Below are 26042 nucleotides of genomic sequence, written 5' to 3' on the forward strand. Positions count from 1 at the left end.
ATACCTTCAGTATGGGAAATGCTCAAGAAAGTTCTCTAGGTCAAAGAGGAATATGCCAGATGGGAACATAGATTGGTAGGAAGGAATGAGGAAGACCAGAATGGGTGTATATATATATATATATATATATATATACATATGATATATGATATATGATATATATTCATATATATATGAATAAAAATGACAGACTAAAATAATAAACAAAACTGTATTCTTATCATCCTTATTTACTACTGTACTTACATCTATCTTTATATCTTTATAATTCATTTAAATGTCTATTGACTGCTTAAAGCACACATAGTAGTCTCTTACTAAGGTTTATAAATTATGTAGACAAAATCTCTTGTATGTGCTGCTGAAGTGAGCACTATGTAGACAAAATCTAAAAGGGCAAAGGCTGGGAAGCAAAATTAAGTATACATTTGTAAACTTTTTATGTAGTTTGTGAAATAGTTCAATATTACTTAAGTGGAGGCTCTGGTAAGTTCAGGATGCATAATTGCTAAAAATTAATACAAGTGAAAGATTAAGAAATAGTTAATTGACACCACCCCCCCAAATAAAAGGTAAGGAAGTAGGTACAAAGGAACAAAGATAGGACATCTAGAATGCCAATACCAATGTGTTATATTTAAACCCAACATAGCAATGATTGTATTCAATGTAAATGAACTAAACAATCACTTAAAAGACAGAATGGGTAATAAATGTGTAACTTAAGTATATACCGTCTGCAAGAAATGTACTCTAAATATAAAGATACAGATAAATATGAAGATCATAGATTTGTTGAAATTAAAAGGGTGGATGAGTTATATGCAGTGCTTACCCTAAGCATAAGAAAATGGCTGTGGCTAAGTAGACTTCAAGACAGAGTATTACTAAGTTGGAGGGACATATCAGAACGGTAAAAGAATCCACTTACCAGAAAGAAATAATGATCCTACATATGCATGCGTTTAGGAACTTCATATTGCATAAAGCAAAAATTGTCAAAGCAAAAGGGAGACATGATCAAATCCCACCATGTTGAAATTTATAAAAATACCATTCTCTCAGTAATTGGTAAAACAATTAGACAAAACTTCCATAGGATAACCTTACACACAATTTGATGAAAATGCCATTTATAGAATACAAACACTATAAAATTCACATTCTTTTAAATTACACATCAAATCTTCAAGATTGAACATATGCTGGACTATAAACAAGTGTCAATAAACCTCAAGATTAAAATCATACAGAGTGTATTTTCTGACCACAAAAGAATTAATTGAAAATCAATTGAAATAAAATATGTGGACAATTCACAAATTGTTGGAATATATGCCATCCATGGCAAAAATTTGAACTGAATAATTATGAAAGTTGAATATATCAAAAAATTGGGGGAAACAAAAGAGGAGCTTAGAAGGAGATTTATAGCTTATCATATGCTTGATTAGATTATAGTTTCATTATATGCTTAATTATAGCTTAATTAGAAAAGAAGAAAGGTAAGCATTCAGTAGTCAAAGACTCCACATTAATGGTACAATGTAATACATAGATCAACCACCAAAAGCACGATACAAAAAGGGACATCAAAATGGAATTCTACAAAATGTTCAAGTAACACACAGGGTGGCAGGAAAAATAAAACAGAGAAATGAAAAATAGAATGATAGAAAATAAAAAGATAAAATGATGGACTTAGCCTTAACATATCAATATTATATTTAAAAAATGGTCTAATTATACCAATTAACAGAGATTGAAAAATCTATTAGAAAATGTGACCCAAATGTAAGCTGTCTACAAAGTTTGAAACATTTTATATATACTGATATACATAGGTTACATACATACCATGCAATAGTATTCAGCAATAAAAAAGAACAAACTTGATCTATACAACAGCTTGAATGGATCTTGAGGTCATTATTGTGAGTGAAAAAAGCCAGTCTCAAAAGGTCACATACTGTATGATTCCATTTCTATAACACTTATGAAGTGACAAAATTATAGAGGTAGAAAACATTAATGGTTGCTAGGTGTCAGGGATGCTGGGGAAGAGGGGTCTATGGGTGACTTTAAAGGACAGCACAAGGCAGGTCTTCAAGGTGGTATACAATGGTTCTGTATCTTGACTGCAGTGCTGGTTACAAAAATTTACATATGTGATAAAATGACACAGAACTATAAACACACAAAGTGCACCATGTCAAATTTCTGCCTTTGATATTTTAGTATAATTATGTTAAGATGTAACCATTGGAGAATACTGGGTGAAGGATAAATGGTACTTTTTTACTATCTTTTCCAGTTCTTGTGAATTTATAATTATTTTTAAAAATTACAAAGGAATGGACCATTGATTCATGTAACAATAATGGTGAATATCAAAAACAGTATGTTGCCAAAAAGAGTATATACTAAGTATATACTATCTAATTCTAAGAAGTTTAAGAACAGTCAAAAAGTACATGAAGTACATGAACAGATGCTGCCAGTTTGTGATGACAGAAATTGGAACAGTAGTTAGTTACCTGGGAGTGAATGCTGGGTGGTTTTTTGGCTGGCAAGGTGCACAGCAAACATGGCTTGTCAAAGCCCATCAAAGTGCTCACTTGAGACCTGTATATTTTATTTCATGTAAATTACAGCTCAATAAAAAACTTAAGGAAAACTAGAAATAATATTCGAAAAATGACATATTGTTTTTACTAGTTTCCTCTTACAATAGCCCTGTAACACATGTTTTGTTTACTTCAACTATCACATTAGGTATACAATTTCAATTAATTAAAATGGACAGTGCAAAAATTCACTAAATAAATATTGCAACATTTAATTTGACCTCACTTAAGCAAGAAATGCTGAATATTATTATTATTATTACATCTTTAACTCTGACTTGAGGGGTGTCTGGGTGGCTCATTTGGTTAAGCGTCTGCCTTCAGCTCAGATCATGATCTCAGGGTCCTGGGATCAAGCCCCTCATTGGGCTCCCTGTTCAGCGGGGAACCTGCTTCTCCCTGTGCCTTCATCCTGCTCATGCCCCCCCACCAATCTCGCTGTCTCAAAAAAATAAATAAAATCTTAAAAAAAAAAACCAAACCCTCTGACTGGAATTTAGGAAATAAAAGAAAGGCCAGATGAATAATCTATGTTATATAAATGTGATAACACACTGCCCGTCTCTAAACAGGAAGAAGCATTATTTTTAGGTTTATCTACATCTACTTGTTAAAAAAAGCTATTTTTCTAATTAAATCTCTTCCCCTTCAGCAAGAATTCTTTGAACGCCTCTATGTCATGTACACAATTGGATATTCTGTCTCCTTTGGTTCCTTGGCTGGGGCTATTCTCATCATTGGTTACTTCAGGTGAGTGATTCCCAATCCCTTTCTCCATGAAGGGACAGGTTCTGTGTCCTACACATAGAAGACACAGAGGTCTCACAATTTCTGGCCCAAATACTTTTCCCAGCACAAGTTTTTGAATTCAGCCTAGTGTTATAATATTATTTGGCTTTGAAAATTTATTTTTCATGAGGAAATTCAGGGTTTTTATTGTTTAAAAACTAAAAAAATGTTCAAAAATATCAAAGCAGTATGAAACCATTAAGCCTCTAGATCTGCACTACAGTGTATTTGTTTGCAAAAGGCTGCAGAGTAGAGCAGAATGAGCTACAAAGATTTTCATTCATGATGCAAAGACTTCATTCTTCCCAAATGATTTTGGTGCCATTGGACAGAAATTCATTTTAAATAATCTCCCAAATGATCTGATATTGTATCTAAAGAAGTTGTATTTATTGCTTCTGTTATGGTTTATTTTTTCCACTGAAACTTTTGACCAATTCAATTCAATTTAATGTAAATCAGTACAAAATTTTGAGCACCAATATTGAGATAAAACAGTACACAACATGGGGCGCCTGGGTGGCTCAGTCATTAAGCGTCTGCCTTCGGTTCCGGTCATGATCCCAGGGTCCTGGGATCGGGCCCCGCATCTGGCTCCCTGCTCGCAAGGAAGCCTGCTTCTCCCTCTCCCACTCGCCCTGCTTGTGTTCCTTCTCTTGCTGTATCTCTCTCTGTCAAATAAATAAATAAAATCTTTAAAGACAAAACAAAACACAGTGCACAACATGTATGGGAAATGTGTACTCAGGATGCTTGCAGCTGGTTTGTGATACACATATCTGAGAAAACAGTGTACAGTGTGAGAAATGGTGTGATTCAGGTGGTGTATGGTAATTGGGAAGGCAGAGTATGGGAATGAAGTGAAATCTCAAAAGATGCATGACTATAAATAAGATTTAACCAAAAGAGAATACTGGGGGACAGAATTCCAAACCTAAGTTTAGATCAAAAGCATGGAATGTTTGAGACTGCAGAGTTTTGGTGCAGCTAAGTGATGGGCAGTGAGACTGGAGAGGTAAGCAGGGTTGAGAATGTTTTGAGACCTGTGGGTTATATGAAGAAATTTGAACTTTACCCTAAGAGTGATGAGGAGCCATTGAAGGATTTTAAGCAGAAGAATGACATGAAAGTCACTTGTGAGGTAGAGTGTGAGTTGGTGGGAAGCACAATAGGAAGCCCATTTGGAAGAGGCTGTTAGAGTAACTCAGGACAGGAAGATGGTGGCCTGGCCAAGAGCAGTGGCTTTGAGGATTGGATAGAAAGGGAAGATCTTGAGGTATATTAATTAAGACAATACAATTTTAGGAATTTAGTGCTAAATTATACATGGGAAAAGGAAGGAGGGTAGATGACATATTTAAAAAACAATGTTTTATATTTTGTTTCCTATCATCTTACAATCCCCTCTTCTTTGAAACTTCTTCTACCTTTTTTCGCTGTTTTTCTCGTTGGATTTATCACTATCTAATGTACTATCTGATGTTTTACTTATCTTTTTATTTTGTTTATTTCTTTTTATTTTTTATCTCTCCCTCTAGAATGTAAAGCCACATGAGAATAGTTATTTATTTATTTATTTTTTGCTCATTGTAGCATTCTTAGTGGTTGTAATGTACCTGATATATAGTGATGCTTAATAAATATTTGTTGAATTAATAAATAAATGACTAGTTTAATATTCCAACTACTTCTTCTAAAGCAATTACTCATCTTATGACAGTATAGTTTATATATCCAAAACTTTTTCTTTATTGATTCACTAGTCCATTGACACAACAAGCTTTTTCTCTACCATATATGATAGACTCTTTTTAGTATTCATGGAGGACAAATTAAGATATGTTACAGACTAGAAAAGCAGTATAAGGCGCCTGGGTGGCTCAGTTGGTTAAGCGACTGCCTTCAGCTCAGGTCATGATCCTGGAGTCCTGGGATCAAGTCCCACATCAGGCTCCCTGCTCAGCAGGGAGTCTGCTTCTCCCACTGACCTCCCCTCTCTCATGCTCTCTCTCTCTCTCAAATAAATAAGTAAAATCTTTAAAAAAAAAAAAGAAAAGCAGTATATATGAGAGACTGACTCGTTAAATGATTATCAAATAAAATATTGTTAATACTATAATACAGGCTTTTATAAAGGGTTTTGGGAACAACAAGGGAGCTAAAACTGACTAGATAAGAGAGAGAGACTTCCCAGAAAACACTGACATGTGAACTGATGTTGCAATGATGAGAAGGAATTCAGTATATTCCAGATGATGGGAACAGAATGTGCAAAACTGAGAGTTAGGAAGGAGCAGTATAGACTCTGGGAACACAGAAGAGTCCCATATGAATGCAGCATTTGGTGCATAGGATGGAGTGGCCATATAGGAATGACTAGGAAGAAACTAGATTTTGTGGCACTGGTTTTGCCCGTCTTTGTCAAAGGCTTTGAATTTTATCGTGTAATGGTAGAGAATAGGGAGCTAATGAAGTTTTTAAAGTAGAAGGGAAACACAGATTTGTGGAATTATGGAGGGGTTCCTCAAGACAGCCTTGTGAAATTGGCTTGGCAGTATTATCCTATTTTACAGACCGAGAAACTGAAGTTCAGTGTCCAAGGTCACAAAGTCATAGGTGGTATGGCTGGAAACAGAACCGTCATCTTCCAATTCCTATCCGGAGTTCATTCCATTATACTAAGTGTAGCTCTGGTTGTTCAGAATAATAGCTGAGTATTTATGAGAAAAAAAGCTACATAACGTTTCAGGAGGATACAAATCACTAAGTAGTAATTCTTCAATTTACATAGTAATTTATCACTCTGTTTAACAAATTCTTTCTATAATACTTTTTATATAATTACTATACTATATAGCAGAATGTTACACAAAAATTTCAGAAACTCTTCTGTTTCACAAAACAAAATACTTTTTTATTAAGATAATAAATAGTGTTGAGTCTTCTAAAAATCAATACCTACTTATATACTGTGATAGCACTATTCACAGTCAATAATTTCCACAGATACCTGATAACCCTATATGGTCAAATCCCACTCACCTGTGAAGACACTCCCCAAAAGGAATTGATTAATGAGGAGGACTGTCTGGGCACAATGGACATGTATACATGCCCCCACCATACTGACAAAATAACATTTCCAAAATGTCTAAATTTAGCTCATTCTCAGTTGGCCTATGCCTACTATATTATGAAATGTAAAAATATATTATTGGATTAAAAATTTTTTACTCTCTTACACTTATGTACTTTGTCCTTCTTGGAAGAGAAGTAGTAATAGGGTGATCATTGTACAGGAAAGCTGCCCTGTCTTGCAGTCAAGCAATGGTAGAGCTGGGCCAGATTCTACAATCCTTTCTTAAGAGTGTTTTTAAGAAAAGTTATCTTTTGGAGTTAGCTTTTTGTACAGGAAATTAGTAATACTATATCTACTCCTATGTATGTTATGGTTTAACTTGTGTCTAAGATTCTTTTATAAACCCAAGATTTTTATGTTAAAGTAAGCTTGTTTACTCTTTAACATTACTAGGACATAAAGTTGTGTGGTGTTATCAAAATATTTACTTTTTCTTGTAGAGTATGTGTTGAAAATGTGAAAGCTCCACTTTTTTTTTTCAAAGGTTTTATTTATTTATTTGAGAGAGAGTGGGCAAGTGAGAGAGAGAGAGGGAGAGAGCACAGGAACAGGGCGAGAGGGAGAAGCAGAGTCCCCACTAACCAGGGAGTCCAATGTGGGACTCGATCCCAGGACCCTGGGATCATGACCTGAGCTGACGGCAGATGCTTAACTGACTGAGCTACCCAGGTGCCCCTGAAAGCTCCATTTTTAAATAATATTTATCCCTTTTCAAAATGGTTCTCCAGTAGTCATTACTTATTACTTATTAATTATTACTTTAATATATATTTTAGTATAATGCTTTAGTTTAATATAGCACAATTGTTAACTCTGCAAAATCGGGATAAATACAGTAGTAGATCAGGTTAAATTTGAAATTATTTCTCAAAGAGTTACATTTTAGTTTTTGATCCCAGTTGTTTCAATTGGAAATAGATAGTAATGGGTTTCTGTCTTTGTTCAGGCTTACTATACTTTCTTCTTTTTTGTTACATTTATGTATTTTCTTTACCTATGTCTAATTTCATCCAAATCTAAATACTGAATATTTTCTCTCCATAGACGATTGCATTGCACTAGGAACTATATCCACATGCACTTGTTTGTATCTTTCATGCTGAGAGCTGTAAGCATCTTTGTCAAGGACAAAGTGGTCCATGCTCACATAGGAGTGAAGGAGCTGCAGTCCCTGTTGATGCAGGATGACCTACAAAATTCCATAGAAATGCCTTCTGTGGACAAATCAAAATATGTAAGTATTTTCACCATTTTCTCTCATTACTGATTCCTATAACATTACAGACAACTAAAATCTTACAGGCCACTAAATCTTAACTTGTTTTGGCTTATGTAATCTCTGAATTAACCAAGATAGATGACTAATTTATATGATGATATTTACTACCTCAATTCTGTCCTTAAGCTTTACGCCTAATTACTCATCATCTTAGACTATTAAAAGTCTTGAGCTCTTTCCATAAGAACATTCTGGCATGGAAACTTCAAAAATCACATGACTGGAGTGCATTTGATGTGGAGCTCATACTAGCTTTCATGGCTTACCATGTTCAAAAGTAAAGAGCCCACTTGCAAAACCAGAAGTGTGTTATTTTAAAGCCCACAACATTTACCTTCTTTACTTTAGATTCAGACTTGTTCCAATATAAGATTCCAGGGTACTTGATTCTGCTCTGAAATGTCCTGGTGTTATTTACTAAATAGAATCACTCAGTAATTCAGTTAATTAGATCACTGATGTGCTATATCTGGGAATTAAGTATAAGAGATTATATGTCTTGATAGTATGAGTTAATGCCCTCTCTGTGGCTTTGGGCTTTGCCCTGTAACTTTGTAGTCCCTGCTGATTCTCATTCTGTGCTGGTTTTGGTGACTTGTTTTATCCCACAGAATGAAATGGAAGTGACGGTGTGCCAGTGAAAGGTAGAGCTCTGTGAATGAGCCTAGCCAAGATTAGCGGAGGCTGGCCCAGATCAGCAGAATCACTGAGCCAATGCATAGGTTCATAAGATGTAGTAAATGCTTATTATTTTAGCCATTGACTTTTGGGGCGTAAGAAAGATGAGAATAAAATAAAATCATGGTAGAATAATGGCTACTATTTTCTTCTTTATGCTTTTCTGTATTTTCTAATTTTCTCTGATGATCAAGTATTATTTTCATAAATAGGAAAAATCAAAGAAAAGTGATTTTTTTTGGTAACTTCTAAAGGAAAAATATCTTATTTTAAAAACAGAACTGAACCCATAGTCTTAGAGATGTTGTCTTAAAATAACTTTGTTCTGGTCTCATTCAACACTCTTGGCTTTCCTACATACAGGAAACAGATCATAAAAAAGAAATACAGAACTACTTTTTCATGGTCTGTTGCATGTAGTATAATTAAGAGTTCTAAAATGATGCAATTCTGGTTTATTTGTAACAGATTGGGTGCAAGATTGCTGTTGTGATGTTCATTTACTTCTTGGCTACAAATTACTATTGGATCTTGGTGGAAGGTCTCTACCTGCATAGTCTAATCTTTGTGGCGTTCTTTTCGGACACCAAATACCTGTGGGGCTTCATCTTGATAGGCTGGGGTAAGGTATTTTTGTTTCCTTTCCCTTTAAACTGGATTATGGATTTCTGTTAAACCTACTGATGGAAACAAAGGCAAAAGAAAAAATTAAATTTCCTTACTACTTACAGCCCATTGACAAGTCGTTGAAACAGGCAGAGTGACATTCCTTTAGGAACTCAGCTGCCTTGATGTTGACACTTTCCTAAGGGCAAAAGGCAATCTTAGCTTAACATTATGCTGACTCCAAGATCCTGTAAGTCTTCTTTAACATATAAAAATTCCTTTGGAAACTTCCTTTATCTCTACTCCATAAGATACACATTAGCAATCATCCTCCAAGCATATGGCCCACTGATACTCATCTGAAGAGTCTCAGGACTGAGTTTTTACTAAACAGTAATAAATGACCTTTTCTTAACAATAGCTAGCCCCCTCAGGGTCCTGGAAACCATGTTTCCAAAATTCCTTAGGGACTTATGCTAGCCTTAACCCCCTCCAAACTTGAAAGTGTACAATCAGACACCTGTCACAACCGCAGTGCCGCTCTTTCTGCCCACGGGTCCTTGTCCCCATGCTTTCATAAAACCACCTTTTTGCACAGAAGATGTCTCAAATCTTGACTGTTTGCTCCGAACCCCAACATTTTCCTGTATCACTTATCATTAGCATACTTTCAGCCATTTTCCTGAAATCTCTCCCTATCTTACCTTTATACCTCTTTCTTTCTCTTCCATTGTTCATTGGGAAAGTTATTAAGATCAAGTCTAAAATCCTCCCAGTGGTAACAAACTTTTCATCTTTAACTTATGGTTAGTGTTCTTAGGTCAGATTGTTGAGAGAATTCTTTGGTGGAAATATAAGAGAACACATTGAGAACTGCTACGCTCATGTCTTATGTCAATGTCCTGATTTAGCAATAATTTTATCCTAAATATTTTGATTTTTAAATTTCTAAGCTATAGTGATGAATTGTTGATTTGTATTTTTAGGTTGTATGATGAGAATACCAGAAATGAATTTAAAAGATCATCTTGACTGCATTTAATGATACAAATTACAAACTAATTATGTAGACTTACCATGTCTTTTGGAAGGAAATAATTCAAATTGCTTTCTGCATAAGTAATTTTTAAAAAAAGGATATTTAGCTCACATTCCAAAAATGCCTTCTCAGCACTACACTGGACTAGGCACTAACTCAACATGACATGGGGAAAGGATGTTGCTTGTTCAAATTTAAGAGAAATTGAAACTCATATGTGGTAACAATTAAGAAGCCTCATGATCAACAATTGCAGATCTCCATTGTTATTTTTATATCCACATTATAAGGGGCTCAGCATAAGAAAAAAATTAACTGAGTGGCTCAGGATTAAATTTGAAGGGCTTTTTTTTTCTCCTCCAAAATAAGAATGTTTCTTTGCTTGTTTGGCTTTAATATTATTTTTTTTAACATTTGAAAATGTGGAGTAGGGAATAATGCATTTCCTGCTAGTTAATGAGTAACCTTTTAGAAGATAAAGGGTCTATTTACTATAACATTTCATTTATTATGAAATTATTATTGTGAATAAAGTTCTATTTCTGAAGGCAGCTTGTCTGTTTTAAAGCTCTCCCTTTGACTAGCAGTTACTAAAAACATAAAAAGGATATTTTATTTTTTAGGGTACTTTGGAAATTTCCTGAATAGTTTTTGATAGTTTGCCTTCAAATCAAAATTATATCTGTGTACCAATGATGTGGGAAACAAAGGCAGAAGAAAAATTATTAAATTTCCTTACTACCTACAGCCCATTGACAAGTCCTTGAAACAGGCAGAGCGACATTCCCCCAGGGACTCAACTGCTCAGTGTTAATACTTTGCTAAGGGCAAAAGGCAATCCTAGCCTAAGCCCCTCATCCTCCAGGATCCTCTAAATCTACTTTGTTGTATAAAAATTCCTTTGGGAATTTCCTTTATCTCTGAACCCCCCAAGATATGTGTTGGCAGTCATCCCCCAAGCATATGGTCCACTGATATACATCTGAAGGGTCTCATGACTAAGGTTTTATTAGACGGTAATAAATGACCTTTTCCCAACAATAGCTAGCCCGCTCAAGGTCCTGGAAACCTTGCTTCCAGAATTCCTTAGAGACTTACGCTATTCCCTAACCCCCTCCCAGCTTGAAAGTATACAATGGGCCGCTCCTCATGACCCCGGTGCAGCTCTTTCTGCCCAGGGGTCCTGTCCCCCGGGCTTTAATTAAATCACCTTTTTGCACCAAAGACTCAAGAATTCTTTCTTGAATTCAAGAATTCTTTCTCAAGAATTCTTTCTTGGCTGTTGGTTTCGAACCCTAACATCTTTCCTACATCACCAACCTAATTACTAGAAATTGGCAAAGGTGTTGATAGAAAATTCAACAATGAATGTAGACATTTGTCTGAGTTACATTTTATATTTTGGATTTCTACACCACTGGTCATATATAATAAATTCTTTTTTTCTCTATGTACTTACTGGTTTGATAGCCACTCCCCCAGAACTCTGACTTGGTCTCTATTGATGTGATTTGAAGTGGGGTTCCTGAGTGAATGGTCAAGAAGGAATTCTTGAGACATTTTTCAGGTGCAAAAACGTGCTTTTATTAAAGCTCAGCGACAGGACCCCTAGGCAGAGCTGTTCTGGGATTGTGCGTTGCAATTGATTATATACTTTGGAGTTGGAGGAGGTAAAGACAAAGGAAGTTTCCAAAAGGATTTTCATATGCTAAAGAAGACTTACAGGATCCTGGGGGGCCTAGCTATTGTCAAACTAAGGTTGTGTTTTCCCTTTAGCAAGGCATTAACATTAAGACAGTTGGGAGTTCCTGGAGGAATGTCATATTCTGCCTGCCTCAAGTATTTGTCAGTGGGCTGCAAGTTATAAAGAAGTTTAATTTTTTTTTTAAAGATTTTATTTATTTATTTGAGAGAGAGAATGAGATAGAGAGAGAGAGAGCACGAGAGGGAAGAGGGTCAGAGGGAGAAGCAGACTCCCTGCTGAGCAGGAAGCCCAATGCGGGACTCGATCCTGGGACTCCAGGATCATGACCTGAGCCGAAGGCAGTCGCTTAACCAACAGAGCCACCCAGGCACCCTAAAGAAGTTTAATTTTATCTACATTTCCTTTTGCCTTTGTTCTTCACATTCTCTATCACTCAGTCTGTTCCTCTTTAAAGTCAGGAGTTTGTCTCACTTAAACCTGAGAAACTAGTTTTCATACCTTTCTATGAAAAACAGAATGAAAAAAAAAGTCCAGTGAGCTTCTGTATGCATATGAATTTCTTCCCTTCCTATACAAATTTATTGATTTGTTCACAAGAACTTTAGTGTTGGAATGATGACTACAGTAGAAGCATCATTACTTGAAGTGTTCTTTTCATCAGATGGTTTAAGAACCAACAAGAAAGCAAGTAGGCTTCCCATGGAAGCTTGCTTTGAAAAACATTTTACATGCGATATATCCACACACACTTAATCACAATATGAAACACTAATAACCAGTCTTTATGGAATTATGGTTCCGCACTTGGTCTACCTTCTGATTCTTTGTTTGCAACTCCATTAAAAAAAAATTCTCTGGTCTAGGGTGTCTATAACTATAGTAATATTGTCTAAAGAATATCTCCCCGCTACTGGGGTGCCTGGGTAGCTCAGTCGGCTAAGGGTCCAACTCTTGGTTTCCGCTCAGGTCATGATCTCAGGGTTGTGAGGTTGAGCCCCCCAGTGAGTCCTTCCTCGAGCCCCGCATCAGGCTTCAGGCTCAGTTCAGAGTCTGCTTGAGATTCTCTGCCTCTGCCCTTGCCCCTTCCCCCACTCATGAGTGTGCATGCACGTGTGCTCTCTCTCTCTCTCAAATAAATGAATAAAATCTTTTAAAAAAAGAGGATCTCTCCATTACTTAAATGCAGCTACTATTTAATGAAATAAATACCTAAGTATATTTGATTAATAGACAGTTTTTCCCTTAGCACTGACAGTCTGATTTTAGCATTATCATTTTGATTTCTGACTCATTTTTCTAAATTCCATTAAGAAAAACAATGATCAAAAAACATTATAGCTGCTTTGCGTGATCTTTTGCTAGAGTAGTTTAGAGTGAATCCAATTTCATACTTTCTTCCAATGATGTGATTTATCCTGATTTTATCATGTAGTCATGTCACCGTTGCCAAACTTTCCTGTAGAATATTTTCATATTCTGTATTCTCTGAAAATAATCAGGAAAAGATAGTACACTTCCAGTTTTATTATATTTGTATCAGGTGATCTCAATTCAGCAAATATTTTTTGATTATCCCATTGACAGTAAATATAATTGAAATACAGAGATATGTGTTGAAGTCTCTGCACACAATAAGCATGCAGTCTGACCCAGTAGGTTATTTTGTTTTGTGTTTGCCTTGTTCTGATCATACATATTATATTCAAAATATTTAATTTACAAGATCTATTCTCCAAAAAATTGTTTAGAATAGTCAATGTAATACCTTTACACAGTTAAAAATCTTCAACTGGCTTCAAGCAAAATTTAAAAACGTAGAAAAGCTATTTCTCCCTTTCCTTATGAGTTTTAATACCATTACTAGTTCTACTGAATGTTGCCTTAAAGTTAAAATTATATTCAACAATTAGAGTCAATAAAAGATCGATATTTTAACCCTACTTTATGAAAGATACAGAATTTGAATCTTTCTGCTAATCATTTTCCCCAGTCTTTTTAGATGTAATTTGGGATTTTACTCCTAACCATTTAAGATTGTATAGATTATTACCTCTTTAAAAGAAAACAAATATAGTCACATTTATTTATTTATTTATTTTTAAAGATTTTATTTATTTATTTGACAGAGAGAGACACCAGCGAGAGAGGGAACACAAGCAGGGGGGAGTGGGAGAGGGAGAAGCAGGCTCACCGCCAAGCAGGAGCCCGATGCGGGGCTCGATCCCAGGACCCCGGGACCATGACCTGAGCTGAAGGCAGACGCCTAACCGTCTGAGCCACCCAGGGCGCCCCAATATAGTCACATTTAGATTTACGTTTGTAGCAGTTATGTAGATTTATCTCAGTGAGTTCACCTGGTTTCAAAATTTCACTTCATCTCCATCAATTTGATCTTTTAAGTTTCTGCCCCCTGGCAATATTTAATTCAGTAAACATATTTTCTTTTTTATTGTAGCTCTTCTGTTTTAGACTGGTCCTTTCCCACAATGCCTTACTCTTCTTCTAGAGCATTTTTTTGGACTATAAATTAGATATATTTTTAAAATATTTCTTTTGTTTCCTGTAGCAATTCCATCTCAGGGGGAGGTAGCTCTTCTAAAGTTTCATAAATAGACACTCTTCTTTGTTGTAATGGAAGACTTTCATAGGCTTTGCAATTTTCCTGAAAGAGAGTAGTACTCATTCAGTATTGGCTTAGAGTCCCATGAGAGTTGAGAACAATTCTGCCAAAATCATATGGAGGTACTTCTTGGTTCCTTAAAGGATGAAACATAGGTGGTGGGTATTGAATTCCAGCATTCTATGATGAGTAGTGAGGGAACTGGAAGCATAGCCTAGAGCTTCATGTCTGAGCAGTCAACACAGATGGATTCCTAGGGGCATCAAGGTTTCTGGTTGGTAAGATACACAGTATGTCTGTAGCAAAGCTAGGCATCCTATGTCATGATGGGTCTCTAATTTTTAGAACTAACTTTACTCTTTATGGTCAACCTGTGATTTTACAATACTACAGTAGGACCACCGGAGGAGGGTAAGGCTGAGGTATGGTTTTATGAAGCTTCTAAAATATCTAAAACAAGATGAAACTACATAGACCAAGATGAGAAGATCCTTTTTACCCTCCATGACTTCAAAGCATCTCTGTTTTATGCAGTGGGCTGCTGCATAAGTTTTTATTTGAAGGAAAGGTTTAATTGCTAAAACATTTTGACTACTATTAGTTAGTCCAAAACTTCATTTCAAAGGAGAGTAGTAATGGAGCCACATGAGTACCCATATCTACTTATTATTAGACTAGAGATTGCCTCCCTCTCAGAGTCACTTATTTATACTGATATTTTATGAAGATAGCTCTCAAGGTAAATGTATATATTGAGTGACATTCAAATTTACATTAAATTTACTTAAATTAGCACTTAGACTTAAAATAACATCTAAATCTCAAACATTTTCCCCTGTATTTATGTGTTCTAAATTATATAATAATATGGTACTAAGACTGGTGATGCCAAATCCTTAAATCCCAGAGTGGTTTTAATTCTTTTTCCTCCGTGGTTGCCTCTGTGCTAGTTTTGTGAGCGAGAGTCTTCCAAGATGATGAGAAAAGTAATTTCATTAAGACATGGTATCTGATATAAGATGTTTGTTATAATTATTATCTAAAACAGAATTCCAACTCAAGCACCATTTTTTTTTTAAAGATTTTTTATTTATTTTTTTGACAGAGAGAGACACAGTGAGAGAGGGAACGCAAGCAGGGGGAGTGGGAGAGGGAGAAGCAGGCTTCCCGCGGAGCAGGGAGCCCAATGCGGGGCTCTATCCCAGGACCCTGGGATCATGACCTGAGCCAAAGGCAGATGCTTAACGACTGAGCCACCTAGGTGCCCCTCAACTCAAGCACCATTGATCAATGTGTATAGAACATCATTCAGGAAATTGCTTGATTGGGAGATTGTAAAGGAAGCAAAAGATAAAGACCTGGAAATGAGAAAATGTGAAAATTCTGATCAAAGACAGATACTTTTTAAAGATAGCCAAGGCAGCAGAACAGTAAAGGGAGCTACATCAGGCCTTTTGAATCACCCTATCAGAAGGAGCTCTACTCCATTATACAGCATCATTCTTGTTTTTAATTCATAGCACTGACTGAACCAAAGTTATGTTATTAATTTTGCATCTCCTTCCAGAATATGCTTCAGAAAAACAGGGATAGTGTTGATCTGTTTATTGTTTTATCTTCTGAAATTAGAACAATCCTTGACACATACGTAGGCACTTAATAAATGGTTACGTGATAGATGGATGGATGGACGGATAGGTAGGTGGGTAGATACATAGACGGATAGAAAGATAGATAAAATATGTGAACTGAACCTAAGAAATAACCAGAATTGGTAGATCTGTTTTGACAAAAACAGTTTCCTGGAACATAGAATTCGAACATATTTTTTTATAATGTTTGAAATTTAGATGTTCTATGCAAACAATAAATAAAATTTGAATGTGGAATCATGAAATTAAGTGGCCACACAGTCAGGCTGAGATTAAATTCAATTAGATGATCACTGAGGAAGCCAAAAAATTTTCTATTGCAGTGTATCATCTTATTTTCACTTTTAATAGCGTTTTTCTTCATCTGAACCTATTCTTTTTCACTTTTTTTGCTAAAAAAAATATTTGAAAAATTACAAATGTGTTTTTAAAAGTAAAGAATTTAATATTGTGCTTAATAAAAAAATGTTCTAAGTTAGATTAAAACTTTTTCTCTCCCTTTTAAGGTATCGTCTTAACTTCTGCAGTGTTTCCATTATGCTCTCTCTTTCCTTTCTTTAAACCACTTTCATAAATTCCACAGAATGAGAAGTTGTCCATTAAATCCTTTGGTCTGTTTTGTTGTGTTCCATAAAAGTTATGATTTGTGATTTTTTTGTGTGTGATGTCAGAGTCCAATCAACTATAACATGAACTGAACAGTCAGCCTTTACCGTGGGCAGCCTTTTCAGACTTGTGGAAAGTAGTGTAATGGATTTGACATTGCAAGCTCATGAGGTGTTTAACATTTATGAGGGATACATATCTCACACTCAAATCACCAAACTCACATAAGCGGTCACCCTTCCCTATGGTCTAAATGCATGCAAATGCTTGTCTTGAGCCAATATGAACCCCCCAAAAAGAAGAGGCTAAACTGATTAAAACTTCCCAATTTTATAACTTCTCAGTATGGCTTCTCTATGGCTTGCATTTTTAGAATGGCTAAGTTCTAATTTTTTATATGACATCAGCCTCCCTGCTGCTCCTCATGAAGTCTGTCATGTTGCTTCACTTCTCCTTGAAAGCATGTAGCTGTCAGTGTGGCAAGAGTCAAAGCCCAGGGCTCCAGCCGCTGCCTGCTTCTGGCCCCAAGAACTTCCTTCCCCTCCCGTATAGCTTGATCCTACATCCCTCAAGGGAAAATTGGGCCAACCTTCTATCTTTAGACTTTCAGGAACAAATGACAGCAATGTACTTGGCTCATTTTTTGAGTGGACAAGATGAAAACCAAGTGGAATTTCTTGTTGAGATACCAACATTTTTCATTTCTGTTTTTCTCTCTCAACTTTCTTTTTTTTTTTTGAAGTTTAAGTTTTTTTTGTTTTTTTATTTTTTAAAGATTTTTATTTATTTATGGAGAGAGAGAGAGAGAGAGAAAATGGTAGAGAGAGAGCATGAGAGGGAAGAAGGTCAGAGGGAGAAGCAGACTCCCTGCGGGAGCCCGATGCGGGACTCGATCCTGGGACTCCAGGATCATGACCTGAGCCGAAGGCAGTCGCTTAACCGACTGAGCCACCCAGGCGCCCTCTCAACTTTCAATAGTATATTCTTATGTGTGCTGAGTATGGGATTAAAAATTCCCTTCATCTTAAAGTAAATACAGTTTCTGAATCCCTTTTTGATTGCAGGGTTCCCAGCTGCATTTGTTGTGGCCTGGGCTGTGGCACGAGCAACTCTGGCTGATGCAAGGTGAGTGAAAAAGGAGAGGTAAGGAGAGCACTTCAGATTTTCTCAAGACTCATGCTTCCTGCCTGGAATTGACACTTGCTGCTACTGTTGATTACATATCCCCCCCACCCCCAGGGATGTCATGTAGAAAGTTACCTTGATGTGATTGTAGCCTGTGATACATTATCAGCAAGCTATCCATCCCAGAGGTCATGGGACAGAAAGACTCACCGACCAGATTAGGATGCTTGACCTCTTTAGTTTATAATATCATTTTTAAAATATATTTTAAGAAGCAAGGGGAAGGAGATGGATAAGTTAACACACAGGATATGACACAAGCCTGTGGAAGCACATCCGTCTTCTCCACTTGACAGTGTGGGTGTGAAGACCAGAGATGAGGTTGCAGCAAGGAGACCCACAGACAGAAGGTGCCTTAGGCCAATGACACACATTTCCTTTCTCATATTGATGGGAGGCAAGTATGCCTGGTCATAGCTGTAGCTTACCAGTTAGCCTGCTAAACAGCTTTGGGTTTTGTCTGAGTTTCTTGGGCACAGGATATGTGGGCATGGGTTTCACCAATCAGTGGCTGAATTAAGATGTCAAGAATATTGAGCACTTCCTGTGTATCGGAATATTTTGTGCCTCATATATTTGGTGTATAATGAGTATTTATTTATTTATTCATTAAGATTTTATTTATTTATTTTAGAGAGATAGAGAGTGCAAGTGGGGGGAGAGGCAGAGAGAGAGGGAGCGAGAATGTCAAGCTGACTCGGCGCTGAACACAGAGCCCAATGCAAGGCTTGATCTCATGGCCCTGAGGTCATGACCTGAGCCGAAACCAAGAGTTGAGGCTTAACCAACTGAGCCACCCAGGCGTCCCAGGTGTATCATGAATATTTAGTGCCTGGTTATACTTATGTTTAACATGCATGGGGCCCACTTGTTACCTACTTATTTGAATTTGATACAAACTATGGGTTTCAGCCATCCTATTTTTTTTTTCTGTCTTCTATAGCAAAACTAAATGTTTTTAAAAAATAAAACAAATGCACATTAGAAGTAATCCATCCTAGTGATTCACTAGGATTTTCAAGTAGCCTGGGGTTAATTTAAAGTGTTATGGAACCTGGACTGGATCACCTGACAGAAGAACCAAGCGGCACCCAGAGATCTTGGAGGATAGGAGGTTTATTTGACGCCGGTGGGCTCAGAGGAGAGTGATCTCCAAAGGTCTGAGCCCCGAGCACAAAGGGGGAAATTTCTACACTTCTCCTTCTGCATACTGGGCCCTTTTGGTGCGTGCACAAAGCGGGGCAGGGAGAAGGACCTGGATTGGTGCGCTCAGGAAAGCAGAGCAAGGAGAAGAACCCGGAAGAGCGCCGAGCAAGGACTGGGACTCTCTTAATGGCTCAGTCAGCCATCTTAGGACACAGATTTTCCTTATCAAAAGCAGCATTTTATTTTATTTATTTTTAAAGATTTTCTTTATTTATTTGAGAGAGAGACAGAGATAGCAAGAGAGAACACAAGCGGGGAGGAGAAGGAGAAGCCGGCTCCCTGCTCTGTGGCACTCAATCCCAACACAGCGCTTATTTCCAGGATCCTGGGATCACAGCCTGAACCCAAGGCAGACACTTTCCCGACTGAGCCACCCAGGCACCCCTAAAGCAGCGTTTTAAGGTACAGGGCAGTGATGCTGGGTGATAGTAAAAGATGCTTTTTTAGATTTAGGCAGACCTGAGTTCAAATCTTGGGTTCAGCTATTAGTTTTGAGACCAGGGGAAACACAGATGATCTCTTTGTATGTCCATTTCTTAATATAAAACAGTGATAATAATGTATAAATGACATTAATACAGACAAAACATGGCACAGAGCCTGGCAGCTAGTAGGCACTAAATGGGAACATGATGAGAAAGAGTTCAGGTGCAGGTTACTCACAGGCCTGTTCTGGTACTTCTTGGTTCTCTGACAACAGATGCACTACCTGACTTCTCTGAGGCTTGGTTTTCTCATTGATCAAATACAGATAAAATGAATATTACTCTTCATAGGGGTGTTGTAAGATTGAATGAGATAATGTACATAAAACACTATAGGGTTTGGAATAGTAAATACTAAATACTTAGTAGCAAATATTATTCCTTTAATTATTTCATTAATTTATACCTATACATAATGTCTGATCAAAACTAATGTTTTTGTTTATTGTTATTCCATTAGAAAGCAGGACTTACCCTTTCATTAATCCTAGCTGATGTTGATGTTTATCCTATCAAGTCAGTGGAGCCTTGATTCTGCTAAAGTTAGAGCTTAAAAGTGAGGCTGGAGAAGAGATGGGGGCCAGATCTTCCAGACCTTTATAGGTCATACCAGGATGGTTGGGGTATTTTTCAGTGATGATGACATAACAGATTTGCATTTTATAAAGATCATTACCAGCATGTGGAGGAAAAATTGGAGAAAAGTAATAATAAAGATGAAGCTAGCATTTTTGAATGACACCCACATTTCAGGCACTTTCTAAGGGTTCTGCAAATATCAATTTAATTGCACTTCCTATCAACCCTATGAGACTGAGGCCAGAAAAAGTAGCTGGCATTGCACAGCCACAGGTTGTAGAGAAGGAATTTGTCTAGAGAGTTGGGCTCCAGAGGCACTCGGTAAATACTATGGGCAGACTAGAGGTTTCTATTAAAATCAGTGATATTTATTTTCTGTGGAGGAGGAGTGTTATAGAGGGATTCCTTTTACGGTATCACTGACAGCTGCTCACCCTTCAGTTGCTTAAACACCCCTGATAATGAGGGTGCACGGTGGACAATGCCCATTGTACACTGGACAGGTTTTCTCATTCACATGATAAAATTATATCTGTATTTCATGGTGTTCAGAAAGTAAAGCCATAACTACAAGTACTCTACCAGTTCAGTGTGTTTCAAATGCTCTATTCCCCCATGTAAAATCTTCCTTATCAAATTCCTGTAGCATTTTGTATGTAGATTCCAAAATTATCTCTTTCTTACATACTATCTTATTTCTCTTGACATCATGTGTAACTGTCAGATTAAAAAAACCAACAACTATGAATTACAAATGGGCAGGAGTGAAATCCTCTGTTTTTACAATAGAGAACTGTCCAATACTTGCTGTTCAGTTCTTATGGATCTATTTTGCCACTTTCCTCTGTTTGCTAAGGGTCTACTGAGCAAAGATAAAGTTTGACTCAGTGCAAGTTGTGAGTTACTAGGAAATGTATTTCCTCATCCATTCGTTAATTGTGGCAGTTTCCCTCAGTCTCAGCCTTCCCATTTGTAAAATGAGAACATTTGTGGCTATGAGTAAGATTGAGTCTGCAGGGGGTAGATTTGAAAATCAGGTAAGAGCCCATTTATGAAAAGACTTTATAAACTCCAACTTCTATACAAACATTATGTTAATAATTTAGGGTTAATGTTATCAATTGTCATCATTGCTATATGTGCACAATGATACTGGAAATGTCAAAGACTTAGAGTGTCTGCTATTTGATTTCTTGGGGGGTGGGTTGAGTCAGTAAAGAGGTACTAGATAATGCTAAATGATTTTACCCTGAGATGTGGAACCATATAACTTAGATTTGAAATTTTAGAGAAGGTAAATTCTAAGGCATTTTTTGGTTTAATCCCCTCATTTGAGAGATGAATAAAATGAGACCCAGAGATACCAGGTTGCATCTTCATAGCCTGTAGTAATTTTGACTCATTCATCCATTCAACAGACATTCCAAGCCTTGAGCACAGAATGCAAGCAAATATATTCACAGTGCATTTTATATTGAATTAGATAATTAGTTTTCTTAGTTATCTTGTATTATTTCTTGAAAATTATAAACTAAATCATAAACCATTAATAGTCATATGTATTTTCAAGGAAAAAATTATTATTTTTCAAGGAAAAAAGTTTATTATTTTTGAGGCAAAGAATCTTTTGCTACATAATATTTAAAAAATGCAACTGACATTGAATATTGCTCTAAAACAGTTGAATTAATGTAAAAAAATTAAATGTTAGATCATGTGACTCCTCTGTACAAAACATTTATTCTTACAAACTCAGAATAAAATCTTGAATTCTATAGTGTCCTGATCTGAGCATGATAATTGGGTTAAGGGATCATTTTATATTTATTTTGCATACAAAATAAAACTATGTTATCACATACATGGCATGATTTCAAAATTGCCTAATTTGATTTTTCATGGAATTCAGCTTGTCTCTAGATAGAAAGTTTTTGAGGGTTTTCTTGATAGTAATCTGACCTACGTATAGTCCTCTGTCACAAAGTTCAGGTAGAGAGAGAGCTTGGAGCATCTCCAAAGGAATTTGGGGTCTCTGTCCTATCGCTTACATTTGAGATTCTTCTTTTTCTGAATTGACCTTTCAAAGCCTAAAATCTGATTTTCTCTGCATCTTGGCCATTTAGAGTTAAGCAAATCAGATCCAGCTTTGGAAGACACTCTTAATGCTATTAAATATACAAAGGAAGTCTTACAGTTCTAAAATTCTATCAAAAGTCATTTGGCTAAGGTAAGGTAAGAAAGTTGAATAGTTTCGATTGGACAAATTGGCCTAAAAAGTGAGTATTTTTGTTTCTCTTTCTTTTTACTTGAAAAAGCAAAACACCCTATATGATACCTTATCACCTTCTCCCTGCTCATGCAAAGGAAATGGAATGCCAGCAGGAAAGGTGGGTCCCGTAATACAAAAGACCAAGAAAAGATAGCCTCTGTCATTTCTAGGAAATCTGCATGGCTCTCAGGGCTTCTGTACTTCCTCTTCTCAGATTGTGAGTTATGGACACAATGCAGTGTTCATTTCCCTGGATCTCTCCTGCAGAATAATGCATTTCCTATTCCTAATCCTGGCTGTAGAAAGTTCTATTTTCTAGGCAGACCTCTGTGCCTCATCCTCAACTTTCACAACTGCATTTTTACTGACATTCATTTCTCCATTTTCTAGAGCGTTAAAATTTCATTTACAAAGTCTGAATAGAGGGTAGTTTCTGAGCCTTGTTAACAAACACAGTGTGAGCTGCGACAGGGAAGAATTAATGAAAAACAAGGATTAATAGCATTTTCTTAAAAAAAGAATCTGAAATCTCAGTTGCCTTTCATATCAAAGTGCAAATTTGAAGCTTTGACATTGAAAACTATGAAAGGCAAGTTTTTCCAGTTTTTAGAGGTAGCTGACTTTGACCTATTTCCGAAGTATGTTGCAGAGCTGGAATTGGGCAATTGAGTTGCAGTGTGTTAGGAGACACAATGATGAATTGTTACTGAGGCAAAGAAAGAAGATTGTGAAGATACTACCAAATGTAAAAGCAAAAAGAAAATTTACAGAATCCAGGAGTCTCGTAGCTAGTGAATCTGTATTCAATTTATATTCATACAGTAAAATATGCCACTTTCCATATAGTAGAAAACCTTTTTAGGGTAGTGTGATAGATGTTCTGCACAACTCAGGAACACTCTTTTATCCTTCTTGTCTGGTTGAATAATGTGAAGAATAGATGCGTGCAAATAATGCTAGGAAATGTTTAATAATGTGCAAATGCAAACTTTCCCGTCTTTGATATTTCCATGTTATGCAAACTTCAAGTCCATTGACTTTGCAGATTTCAATGTGGTGGGGCCAGAATTACACTTTGGTCTTGAGGTCTAGTTGATTCAACTGTGGTACATCCTTCCAATGGAATGCTGTGTACTGAGCAGTGTTGGTACTGATATGGAAAGAAATAAAAAATAGACAGTTAAAAGGAAAGAGCCAGTTGCAGAAAAGAGTATACATTGCATTTTTTTGAAGGGTAAGGGAAAGTAAGATTATAATATCTGTATCTGTATATGCATAAGAAAACACTGGAAGTATGTAAAATAAAGTAATAAAAGATGTTACCTATAAGGAGAGAGGCAGGGGCAGAGGAAGATAGGAACATGGGAAGGACTGAGATGTCTCAATGGCTGTCTTTTTATACAGTTTGATTTTTGAAATGAGAATGTATTGCCTACCTAAAAATATTAAAATGTAAAAGTAATATAGTCATTACGTATGTACTGAAAATGTTCTACCTTCAAGGAATAGCTGAAATAGCTTTTTATTATCCAGAATTTGTTCATTAATTTAAAAGTAACTTATTGATAAATTTATCATCTAAAATTAAATAATTATCATTATATCCCTAAAATGTCTTTTTTAAAAAAAGATTTTTATTTATTTATTTGACAGAGAGAGACACAGTGAGAGAGGGAACACAAGCAGGGGGAGTAGGGGAGGGAGAAGCAGGCTTCCTGTGGAGAAAGGAGCTCCATGTGGGGCTCAATCCCAGAATCCTGGGATCATGACCTGAGCCGAAGGCAGATGCTTAACGACTGAGCCACCCAGGTGCCCCATCCCTAAAATTTCTTTATAAAATTTCATTTATTGTCCCCACAATCAATGCTAGGTTTTGTCTAAGGAGAAAGAAACTGAGGCTTTTATTTATGGATCTTTAATGTATAAAAACTGCTTAAAGTGCTACATTAAAGTTTCAAGTGGAACTAGTTTTTCTCAACACTGTTCCAAACCAGTATGAGTGAGATTGAATCAAACTTATTTTGAATTCAGTTCAATCCAACAAATATTTGTTGACTCCCTATATGTTCTGTATTATTCTAGGCACTTATAATACATCAGAAAATAACAATGATCCCTGTTCATGTAAAAACTAAATTCTAGCTGGGGTGGGAGTGAAGCAGAAGATCAACATAACAAATAGGTAAATTATATAGTGTTTTTATTAAGTACTGCTAAAAATGAACTTTTAAAGTTAAAGATAAAATCACGGATTTTATGCAGATATAAAATGAGCACTTGTCAAAGATTTTTTAACTCACTAATTATGGAGGGAAGCAGTAAGAGGTTATAACTTGTTCAAAGAAGAACTAAATCACATGCCTGTATTTAGCAAAATGAATATTGAAATAAATTTATAAATACATGCAACAATTCAGTATTCAGAAGGCAATGATCAATCACATTCCACTGAACACAACTAGTTTTCATTTCTATGCACAAAAATCATTTGCATCTAGTTTTCTGTTGCATTTCTACCAGCAGGAATCATTTGCATTACTGTCAGCTTTCTATTGCATTTTGATGGATAAGAATGATTTGCATTATTGTCAGTATTCTCCAGTATGTGGAGGTGTAACATAAAATTGCTAGAACTTCTGGAAGTAAGAGGACTTTATCTTTCCAGTGATAAGAAAAATGAAGTATCAGGTGCACCACATTTATTTATTTATTTATTTATTTATTTATTTAGGATTATCTTAGAGAGAGAGAGAGAGAATGGAGGGGACAGGCTGAGGGAGAGGGACAGGTGAGGCGGACTCCCCACTGAGCGTGGAGCCTGACATGGGGATCTATCCCACAACTCTAAGCCAAAACCAAGAGTCGGACTCTCAACCAACTGAGCCACTCAGGCGCCCCCATGTGCACCACATTTAAAAGACAGTAATTTTTTGTGGCTCTGGAAATGTGGTTTTGAATCTTATTGCTATAAAATAAACAATATTTATAGTACTCAATAGTACAGAAACCAGGACCCATTACACATTTTTTTTTTTTTTTTTTTTTACTGGTTTGAGTGTCTTATGAGATTTGTTTTTGTCTACTTATTTTTTAATCAAAAGCTTGGGACTGGAATGTTCAGTAGAACTTAAAATGCTACTTTCTCATTGCCTATTTGCTTTGCCAATTTATTCATGAAAGTTTTTTTCATGTCTCAGATGCTGGGAACTTAGTGCTGGAAACATCAAGTGGATTTACCAAGCCCCAATCTTAGCAGCTGTTGGGGTAAGTGTTAAAACCCTGTGTCATGGAAAGAAAGAAAAAGGATGCATAATTAAACTGCTGCTAAAACCAAGAGAAAGTGTGCCTCTTACTTTGTCCTACAAAGGTTTAGTAGACTCACATTACAGCAATAGCTGTTAGGAGAGTCTGGGCTGGGGATCATATCCATATTCATGGCTGACACTGAGATCCATGCAGAAAGCACATACCCTCCCTTTAATGAGCTAGCATATGGGTTCAGTTCTGGGGCTTCAAAGTATCTGTGAACATGTACATGTTCAAGCAGCTGGAAGGTCCTAAAATTCTTCCCCCTTTAC

The 26042-nt window shown here is 36.3% G+C and overlaps 1 protein-coding gene across 2 annotated transcripts in view; it reads left to right on the forward strand.

Annotated features, from left to right (window-relative positions):
- The window catches only part of PTH2R (parathyroid hormone 2 receptor), a 76099-nt gene that overhangs the window by 31064 nt on the left and 18993 nt on the right, over positions 1-26042 (forward strand). For both annotated transcript variants that reach the window (XM_027590408.1, XM_027590406.1), the window contains 5 exons: positions 3280-3377; positions 7600-7789; positions 8981-9134; positions 17805-17865; positions 25662-25728. In XM_027590408.1, the coding sequence (XP_027446209.1) occupies positions 3280-3377; positions 7600-7789; positions 8981-9134; positions 17805-17865; positions 25662-25728 (570 nt within the window). The remainder of the gene's footprint in view (positions 1-3279; positions 3378-7599; positions 7790-8980; positions 9135-17804; positions 17866-25661; positions 25729-26042) is intronic.

This window comes from Zalophus californianus, chromosome 3 (assembly GCF_009762305.2).
Source record: "Zalophus californianus isolate mZalCal1 chromosome 3, mZalCal1.pri.v2, whole genome shotgun sequence".
Taxonomy (NCBI): domain Eukaryota; kingdom Metazoa; phylum Chordata; class Mammalia; order Carnivora; family Otariidae; genus Zalophus; species Zalophus californianus.